This window comes from Mus caroli, chromosome 13 (genome assembly GCF_900094665.2).
Source record: "Mus caroli chromosome 13, CAROLI_EIJ_v1.1, whole genome shotgun sequence".
NCBI classification, from domain to species: domain Eukaryota; kingdom Metazoa; phylum Chordata; class Mammalia; order Rodentia; family Muridae; genus Mus; species Mus caroli.
The window spans coordinates 106,491,636-106,501,809 of NC_034582.1; the positions used below are offsets into that span (position 1 = coordinate 106,491,636).

At 43.9% G+C, this 10,174-nt stretch overlaps 2 protein-coding genes across 2 annotated transcripts in view; one reads left to right on the forward strand and one right to left on the reverse strand.

Moving 5' to 3' along the window:
- Positions 1–10,174, reverse strand: part of Gzmk (granzyme K) — a 57,068-nt gene that overhangs the window by 36,725 nt on the left and 10,169 nt on the right. The gene's annotated exons all lie outside the window — the stretch shown is intronic.
- Positions 3,644–10,174, forward strand: part of Esm1 (endothelial cell specific molecule 1) — an 8,934-nt gene continuing 2,403 nt past the window's right edge. The window contains exons 1-2 of the mRNA XM_021180763.1: positions 3,644–4,128; positions 7,513–7,665. Coding sequence (XP_021036422.1) covers positions 3,828–4,128; positions 7,513–7,665 — 454 coding nt within the window. The 5' untranslated portion in view covers positions 3,644–3,827. The remainder of the gene's footprint in view (positions 4,129–7,512; positions 7,666–10,174) is intronic.

Here is a 10,174-nt window from a genome sequence, read left to right on the forward strand (position 1 = left end):
TCTCCTCTTTAGGATGGATGCAAGAATAATACCTAGTTCCCTTGTTGTCTTAAAGTTTACATATGATAAACTGTGTAATGTGCTTAGCATGGTGTTTGTACCATAAGTAAGATATTTATAAAGATTAGGTATTATTGCGACACTCCCAGTTAACCACTTCTCAGAAGGTGATGTTCAACAAAAGCTGAACAGGAAACAGTTTAAATCATGTACCATGCCCCTAGCATCATTGTCCACTGCCTTGTAATTGGGTTGCAATGGGCAATGGGGTGGCTCTGACCTTAGACTGAGATAATTCTAGTCAACCTCAGACAGTATGGTAGTTGTCATACTTAAAGTTTCTATTACTGTGAAGAGACTCCGTGACCATGGCAATTTTTATAATGGAAAACATTGAATTAGGGCTGGCTTACAGTTCAGAGATTTAGTCCATCATCACTATGGTGGGAAGCATGGCAGCGTGCAGGAAGACACGGTGCTGGTGCTTGGTCTGATGGCAGCAAGAGGAGACTGTGTTCCACACTGCTTGAGCACATATTCCACACTGGGCATAGCTTGAGCACATACAACCTCAAAGCCTACCTCTACAGTGACACACTTCCTCTAACAAGCCATACCTACTCCAACAAGGCCACATCTTCTAATAGTGCCATTCCTATGGTCAACCATTTAAATACACGAATCTATGAGGCCATACTTATTCAACTCACCAGAGAAGTCACGAGTAAATTCTTAAATCTCCTTTTGATTCTGTTTCTTCATTCAAAAAGTGAGACATGATAATAGAAGCAGCTTCCCAATATTTGGTGGGGGCTCATGGGAGTTAATAAAATAATTAAGAACAGCACTTTGACAGTTTCCCAAAGACAAATCCCTCTTCCCCCTGATATGTGAAATGTAGGAACGAAGACATGAAAACAAGTGGAAGGCTATTAGTATTGGATATCTGTGAATGGAAAGGGGAGACCGGAAGGAAGGAAAAGCAAAAATAACAGGACCCATAGATTCACGCACCACTCAGACCTCAGCAGAAATTTTCTTAGTGTAGTGGACTGTGGGTAACTGTAAGGAGCCGCCCTCACATTGGCCATTACAAGATGGCGCTGATGGCACTGGCACCTGTGTTCTAAGTAGTAAACAAGCAAGCTGCGCATGTGCTGGGGTAGCTTCCCACCCCATGTGCTCTGCCTTCCCCGTGACGACAACTCCGGCCGATGGGCTGCAGCCAATCAGGGAGCGACACGTCCGAGGCGGAGGACAGTCCTCCATAAAAGGGACGGGTTTCCGCCATTCTGGATCTCTCTCTATCTCTCTCTCTCTCTGGCTCTCTTCTCCACTGGCTCCTGAAGGGGTAAGCAATAAAGCTTGTGCCGCAGAAGATTCCGGTTGTCCTGAGTGTGTTCTTACCAGGGGGAACAAAAGCGCGGGCAATAGGTAACACAGAAACTCACAAACAGTAAAAGAGTAGAGAATATGTATGGAGCGCTCAGCCCCATCTGTACCACATCCCTGTCTCTTAAGGTTCAGGGACCATTGTAAAAGAGGTGACAGAATGGTTGTAAGAGTCTAGGGGCATTGGAGTGAGACAGACAGGATCACTGTACTTGGAGTCATGTCAGTTATGGTTGCCTGTACAAGATCAAACCAGTCAACATTAGAGTATGGAGGGAGGGCAGGCTCATGAGTCCCTCCCCCAATCCCTGTAGCTGAGGAGCTACTGACAATTGCTGACTTCTTGTGGAAGGAGGGTTAGTTTTCTTTAAGGATGTGGCCCCTGGTAGGTTGACCAGAGTCTGGGGAATGGTCCCATACCTGTGAGTATATGGGCAGCAAAGTGGGGCCAGAGGCTTTCTAACAAAACAAAAATCAATCAATCAAATAAACAAACAAAAAAGTAGAATTTGGGAGGCATTGGGGAGGTGAGGGGTGGATTTGTGAGGAGTTACAGGGGGGGATGAGGGGTGAATTAATAAAGTTATTTTTTTAAAGATTGGGCAATCAAAGGATTTAATATGATCAAAGTATATCACATGTATGGGGATGTCAAAATGGATTACTTTGTGTAATTAACTACATAGTGAATGGTTTTATATAATTAATATATCCACAAAGGATAGCACTAGGCACATGCCATGTACAGAGTAGACTTTAAAATTATCACAAACTACGAAGGTCCCACCTGCTGAGTATGTTTGCTCCTGGAGAGAGGAGTACAGAATATTTCAGGTTAGAGTGTCATGAAATTGGGAGCTAATGTCTTGTCTTCGTTTCCCACTTCCCCAAAATGTACCCTGGCAAAGCCTAAAGATCATGTCACATCCAGTAGCTTGGATGCGTCAGCCTTTAGAGGCCTCAAGACTTTCAGAGGTCAAACACTCTAAAGCCATGAGCTCTCAACAGAAGACGAGGAGTTCTGTGGATGCACCACAGTCAGTTTGTGACAGACAGGAGTTACCCGCTTCACTGGGCCATTTCTTTACCAATCGGTAGTGACTTTATCCTTATGTTGACAAATTGGGTTGGGAGCTAAAAATGGAACACAGCATTAGTGTGAGGACTTTTCTGTCTTCTCTGACATCTAGCATCCCCTTGTTGCACAAGCCTGGCTACACAAGGTCCTGGGCCAGCCAATACTTTGAGAGGACTATTGTTTTCCTTGGTGGGGCCACACTGTCCCTCCATAGCATGAAGACCTTGTTTCCTGGTGGGTAATGTTTTCCCTTCCCCATGACTTGCCTTTCTGGAGCTGTGTTCCAATTTCCCTGCTGGCTCACTTGTTTCTTTGGGCTTACTGCCTTGTTTGGGAAGTTTGAAGCAAGAGCTCCGATTGATGCCAGGAGGTGAGAGGAAGGACCGGGTGGATGCAGTCATTGGACACACAGACTCGGTGATGGATGAGCCTTCTCATCAGGGGGTTTGGGTCAGGAGCAGTCCAACTGACAAGCTTTTCCAGAACTGAGTAATTCAGTAACAATGCCGGGACAACCTTCTCTCTCTCTCTCTCTCTCTCTCTCTCTCTCTCTCTCTCTCTCTCTCTGTATTGATTAAAGAAAATGCTTAGCTGTAGCATATCTGACTAAACACAGCAACAGCAAGGACAGACTTGAACATGGATAGCATAAATACTTGAGAGATAACAACAGAGGAGGAACTTGTGAGGAAGGAAGAAGTCTTTAAAAGGCTTCTATCCAAATATTTTCCTTCTTCTAACTTGAAAAAACACAATATAACTATTTCTTCTTCCAAATGATCTCATAACTATTTATTGAGGAAAAATGCCAAATCATTATTATTATTATTATTAATTATTATTATCATTTACTTAATAGATGCTTCTGGCTTGATTCATGTCTGTGTTAGTCTCCTCGGTGCTAAGGGACTCTGAGACAAAGCTACATCCTAAGTGTTATGTTGGTGTCAGAGCAATTCCTGTGCAGAAGGGGGCTATGCTATGCAACCTTCGTTATTCCCCCTTCTCAGATGTCCTTGAGTCTTTGAGACGGATGTGAGCAGAGTTTTTCAGCCCTCATGCAAAACAACCATCTAAACATAACAGATGACATCAGCTTGGGCTTTTCAATTCCTGGATGGCAGCAGCGTGTTAATCCAGCCTTCATCCTGGATTTCATAAACTAAAACAAGAGAGGCTGGCAAGAGCACAGCGCTGCTGCTGGGTTGAGGAAATTGATGACGGGGAAGCATGCGGGCAACACAGTGTATAAAACTCATAACCGTGTAGGCAGAAGCTCAGCTACTACTTTGGACGGCTGCTTCCCGCCAGCAAAGACCACGACGGCAGGGAGCTGAGCAGGAGCCAGCTGCGAGACATGAAGAGCCTCTTGCTGCTGACCACACTCCTGGTACCTCTGCACCTGGGCATGGCCTGGAGCGCCAAATATGCGGTGGATTGCCCGGAACATTGTGACAAAACCGAGTGCAGAAGCAGCCTGCGTTGCAAGAGGACAGTGCTGGATGACTGTGGCTGCTGCCAGGTGTGCGCCGCGGGACCTGGAGAAACCTGCTACCGTACAGTCTCAGGCATGGACGGGGTCAAGTGTGGTCCGGGGCTGAAGTGTCACTTTTACAGCGAGGAGGATGATTTTGGTGACGAGTTTGGTATCTGCAAAGGTAAAGAGAAACTCTTTGCTTCCCATTGTGCAGGGCTCCCGGAGGGTATTTAGTCAGCCTGGGGAGGTGCGTGTTCCTTCCTCTGAACAACTAGGGAGGATGCTTGGATGCAGGTGGTGTGCTTGATAGAAAAAGGATATCTGCTGGGAGGTTTGGAAAGCAGCGTGCAGAAGTCACAAGGGCTGCAGCATCCCGTTCACTGCATGCATTCAGATTTGAGAAGGGAAGTTGCAGTTGGTAGCTTGTGTGTCTTCTTTTTCTGAGAGGCTTTAGAAATCTGACAGGTAGCCTGTTACAAATGCTTAAGGTGTCTGTTCCTCTGAAAGCCAATGCTTACAGAGGTCCTCCTGAGATAACCTCTTAAAGCTGTTTCTAGCTCCCCAGATTTCACCAGCCTTTGATCTTGAAAGAGTTCACCAGGAGGAGTGCCTTACTCAGGCTCAAGTATTTCTGATGAACACTAATGTGCTTTATGGCATAAGGTGGGCTTAAGTCAGCCAACAAAATAACTCATGTTCTTGCAAGAGGGTCCCCTGAAGTATAAAATAAGCCTAGCTTTACTTTTAAAATGTTTCAGTTGGGCAGAAAGTAGCAGATGTTGTAAGACAAGCAGAAATAATAGTAACTTAAAAGTCTGTTTTTTTTAAAAGGTGGCTCTTTTATAGATTTAAAGAAAAGAAGTGAAATTATAATTAAGACAGAAACCAGAGCTAAATGATGCCTTGATTTGTCTGTGGAATTTATTTTCAAACCTAGTGACTAAATTAATATTGTTAAATGTATAAAAATAAAAGAAAAGGTTATTTAAAAGTCTGCATACATAGATGCTGTATAATCTCATCACAATATGCTAGCATGGTAAAAAGACAGCGTGCTCATTCCTGCATCCAGTTGTGTAATACAAAGAAGCTGCCGAAATCAGAAAGCCAAGTTCTGAGAAATTTCTAAATAACTCAGACTCAATACAAGTGCAACCCTTCCTGGATGACATTCTTCTAGAATTAAGATAAGCTCATTAATTCTCATTTTAGAAAACAGTTCATGAATTAGTGATCTTTTAGCCTGCAAAACCAGCGAAAGGCTCAGAAATAAATTCTAGAAACATTTTGGAGATGCTATTCTTTGCATAGATTTTTTTTTTTTTATTAAGACCAACAAAAGGTGGACTGGTAAGGAAGTATTAACTTCGGTGAACACACATATATACGTTTCTTTCAACTGAGTAGGCTTTGTATTTTCTGGAAATTACAGGGCTTATCTGTCAAGAGAAAAAGCACCTCACATAAGGAAATTAGGGAGGAAGTGGTTAACGCAGTCCTGTCCTATGAAACAGCGAGCGAGCAAGCAGCACATGTGGGGGAACTGATTTTTCTTTGGCATAAAAACACCTTTGTAAATGTGGTTATGAATGGACAGTGCACGGGGTAAAGCGTCCAGCTGTGTGGCAGCGGTTAGTGAACTATGCTATTAAGAATCTATTTTGAATTGCTCTTTCTGGCATTCTCCGAAGAGCTGGTGGGTTCAGTTTGGAACTGTTTTCTTGCTGCTGGGAATAACAGGGCGCATTCACCACCTTCGCAGCCTCCTGGAGTTAGTTCCCATTGCTGCAGGTGAATTCCCTCCTCCAGCCACATGAAGACAGCTTGTATATCCAGATGTGTAGGGTTTCTTGTTTGTTTGTTTGTGTATTTGTTTTTAGCATTTGGATGTTTGATCCTGTGTTACTTGCTAGCAATCGGGCAGACATCTCTTATTGACTGTTCTGATCAGCTCTCAGCGCGATAGGGGCCTTGAACCTAGAACGGGGAAGTGGGCTAAGATTTCCATTTTGAGCTTCTCTGAAGACAGTCACATCCTAGCCCTGTGCTTTTCTGCCAGAGAGTTTTCCCAAATCTGTCTTAAGAACTTTTTTTCCCAGGGTAAGGAGGACAAGTAACATCGCATCCTTTAGTAAGGTTCCTCTTGTAGTGATCCCCAACCATAAAATTACTTTTTTTGTTACTTCATAACTGTAATTTTATTACTCTTATGAATTACAATGTAAGTATTTTTGGAGCCAGTGGGTTGGCAAAGGGGTCGAGACCCACAGGTTGAGAACCACCATTCTATATCGATTCCTCTGAGGTTCAGTGAGTGAGGAGATACTGCTATGCCACAAACTCAATCTTAGGATAACTGATAGGCCTCTTTATTTCATGGCAATATGTCTTCATCTAAGTATTAAGTGCTGATTATGAATTATTAGGCTCTGGAAGAGCTCCTCGTTCTTGGTAGGTGTGCAAGCCCTCAGCTGTGTATACCCTGAGGTTTCTTGCTCTCTTTGCAGAGACCTTGATCAGTGAATCTCTTAGCAGCTGGGGGAGTTACTGAAGCCTAGTGCTGTTCTGAGAGATAAGGAATTTTGCAAGGGTGGGAGCAGACTGGGGACTGGTTATTTCGTGGTCAGGTGGGATGACAGGCCTCTTAGCTCTTTAAAACAGTATACTGCCAACTACTGTAGATTACGGACACACTCATACCCATCAAACTAGTTGAGAAGGTAATATCTCTTTAATTTCCCATCTTCACGTAGCTGTCCCCAAGAAAACCTGTGAGAATCTCTGTCATCTGTGCAGAAAACAAATAGAATAAAGACTGGTCCAAGGGTGGGGCTGGCAAGAAGCCTCGGTGGGGAAAGGCGCCGGTTGACAATCCTGACAACCGAAATATGAGCCCCAGAACTCGAAGTGGAAGGAACCGACTCAGCAAGATGTGCTCTAGCTTCCACACATTTGTTGCACACACACACACAGGCACATGCATGCACACATTCCTGTGTACACACACACACACACAGAGGCCCACAGGCACATGCATGCACACATTCCTGTGTACACACACACNAGGCACATGCATGCACACATTCCTGTGTACACACACACACACACAGAGGCCCACAGGCACATGCATGCACACATTCCTGTGTACACACACACACACACACACACACACACACACACAGAGTCCCACAGGCACATGCATGCACACATTCCTGTGTACACACACACACACACACTGAAAAATAAATAAGGAAGGAAGAAAGGAAGGAAGGAAGGAAGGATGAAAGAGGGGGAAGTATTTTTAAAGACTCTTAAGGAGATTTGTTATGTGTCCCTAACTTAAGCTTCGGATCATGATCTTAATTAAGCCCGAGGCAGGTGATATCTGGTTTTCCTATGTGGTTTTCCATGTATGCCTCTAACTTTCAACTTTCAAACCCTGGCATTTTTGATGCGTGATTCCTGCTCATCAATGTCCAGGAGACTGATTCAAATCCTAAGGTTATCACCAGGGCTGGGAGGATGGAGCCCTGTGCTTAACAAGCAGCACTCTCTCTGCCCTCAGACTGTCCCTATGGCACGTTCGGGATGGAATGCAAAGAGACTTGCAATTGCCAGTCGGGCATATGTGACAGGGTGACCGGAAGATGTCTGGACTTTCCCTTCTTCCAGTATGCAGCAGCCAAGTCTCCCAGCAGGACCTCTGCTTCCCACACAGGTAAGCTAAGCCTTAAGTGGTGACCTTGGTTTCAGTTCGAACCACCCGAAAAACTAAGAGTAGAACATGGTGTCAGTCTAAATGAGCTTGTTTTCCTCACGGGGAAAGCCAGGCACTCCTTGAGTTTGGTAGCTTTTGCTATTTTCAAAACAAATCTCATTGATAATTCTGAGGACTCTCATAAAGTTTATCACATTTGAATGAATTAACGAACACAGATTCGTCATTTGAAAAAAAAATCTAACCAAGATAGGCAAAGTTCTTTGAACGACTTAATGATCTGTTTTATGGACTCACTAGACAAAACTATTTCTCTCCCAACTCCACTCAGAACGAGAGCAGTGAGGTATTTGTTGGATCAGCTCTAAGAGCCAGAGTAGAAGATACAGAACATTTCTCCTCCTCCTCCTGCCTCCTCCTCTACCTCCCCTCCCCTCCTCTTGCTTCATTAATGGAAGCAATAAAATGGAATAATTGTGGGTTTCTGGATTTTGGAGCTGGTAAGAACTAATCCCTGTGGTGAGATCCAGGCAATAATAAAACTCCAGCCATGCTTACATGCGGCTGACAGGTCTGGGCTATGTGGTTGTGCACACAACCCTCCCTCCACAACTAACAATAAAATAAAAAGACAGGGCTCATGATCATGCAGTTATAAGGGGTCATTTGGAGACCCCTTAAACTCTCAACATATAGCTACAACAACTGCCCATTAATATCAATAAACTATACCTCCTCCAGATGGAACTCACTCAAATCCATTTTCTGCAGGGTGCGCTTCTGGCCCTTTGCCTGTGAAATTCTGCAAGTGCACTTTTGTTTTTTTCTGTTACCTTCTTTGGATGTTGTGCTTTTAAGTCAATTCATAGTTTTAAGTATAACTGTGGTCATACACAACAAATTTTAACTTACCGGATGAATAGCTTCGTGGACATTGGGTCTGGATATCGGGACACTCTGAACAGGTCAAATCACGTGACCTATCTTTGTCGTTCTTGACAAAGCAAAAGACTTGAATAGCGTTTTATGTGAGTTTCATACGGCACATGGAGACACATCCCTTTAGGATTTCAGACTATCTAGAGTCTCATCCCCACCACCTCCAGCTAGTTCTAGAACTTTCTGATTAGCCCAGGACTCACTGGTTTCCCTCTTCCTGGTGTCCTGTCCAGTACCTGGAGACTATAAATGGAAATCACCAATCATACTCTCTCAGATCTGGGAGTGCTCTGAAGCAATTGTTTACAAGAAAGATCTGAGATCTATTTCTCAGTTTGCCTTGCAGCCTCAAGCATTTTCAGCTTCCTTTATCTTTTCTTTTTCTTTTTAAAAAATGAATCAGAGTCTTACTATGTGGCCTTAGTTGGCTTGGAACTTGCTGTGTAGGCCAGGCAGGCCTCAAACTCACACTAATACATGCATCTCCCTACGGAACGCTAGGAGTTAGACGTGTGCCACCATTCCAAACACTTGTTTTGCTCTCTTAAGACCATGGTTACAAAGGACTGTGAAGAAATAACCTTTGAGCCTTCAGTTACTGAAGTTGGCACCTAAATCTTTCTGAAGGGCAGCATCGAATTGTACTGCAGAACTTTGTTGTTTATGTTTCGGTTGGTTGATTTGTGTGGTCTTGGAGACCAAAGCCAAGGCATTGTGTGCACTGGATGAGTGTTCTATTATCAAACTACCTCTCCAGGGCTTTGTTATGACCCTTTGGTGGTACCTGGGATGGAATGTCTGTGAGACTGTGATGGCTGCTTGCAACGGTCTCCCTGATGGGGACTCTTGATTGGCGTACGTAAGTCCCTCCTGCTATGACCCGTTGACAGTTTCTCTTTGCTTGTGCAGCCTCACTCATACGAGGTTGCCACTCTCTTTAGTTTGCTTGCAGATGGTGCTGATGTCTTGGCTACTATCTAAAAATTCTAGAAGGTTTTATATTACTTATGGATGGTCATTATATACTAAGCTACACAAAAATACTTACATTAAAAACTAGGAATGGATATTCTTACTAGAAATGTAAGGAAATCAGTTGGTTTTCTTTCTTTTTGGATATTTAAAAATCTTTTATTCAGGTAATCTTAGTGAACCTCAGGTTCACAAGGGAGTGGAGGGTATCTGAAAGATACAGACAGGCTGCTCTGTTTGCCTGTGCCTTATCTATTTGGGATTTGCCTCTCTGTGTGTCAGAGTCCACAGGGAAGAGCATGGCTCCTCAATCTGCCATAGGCTTCATATTAGCACCTCACAAACGCATCTGAGCCACCCTTTGAGAACAGATCAAAGACCTCCCAAGCCCGCTCTCATAGCTTCTCCCAATAGCATGGGATCTTCTTCAAAGTGCTACCTGCTGCGAGCTATCTTTCTTTTGGCAGGTGGGATTCCTAATCCTACCCACCTCAGCTTTAAATGTCTTTCTTTCTTTCTTTCTTTCTTTCTTTCTTTCTTTCTTTCTTTCTTTCTTTCTTTCTTCCTTCCTTCCTTCCTTCCTTCCTTCCTTCCTTCC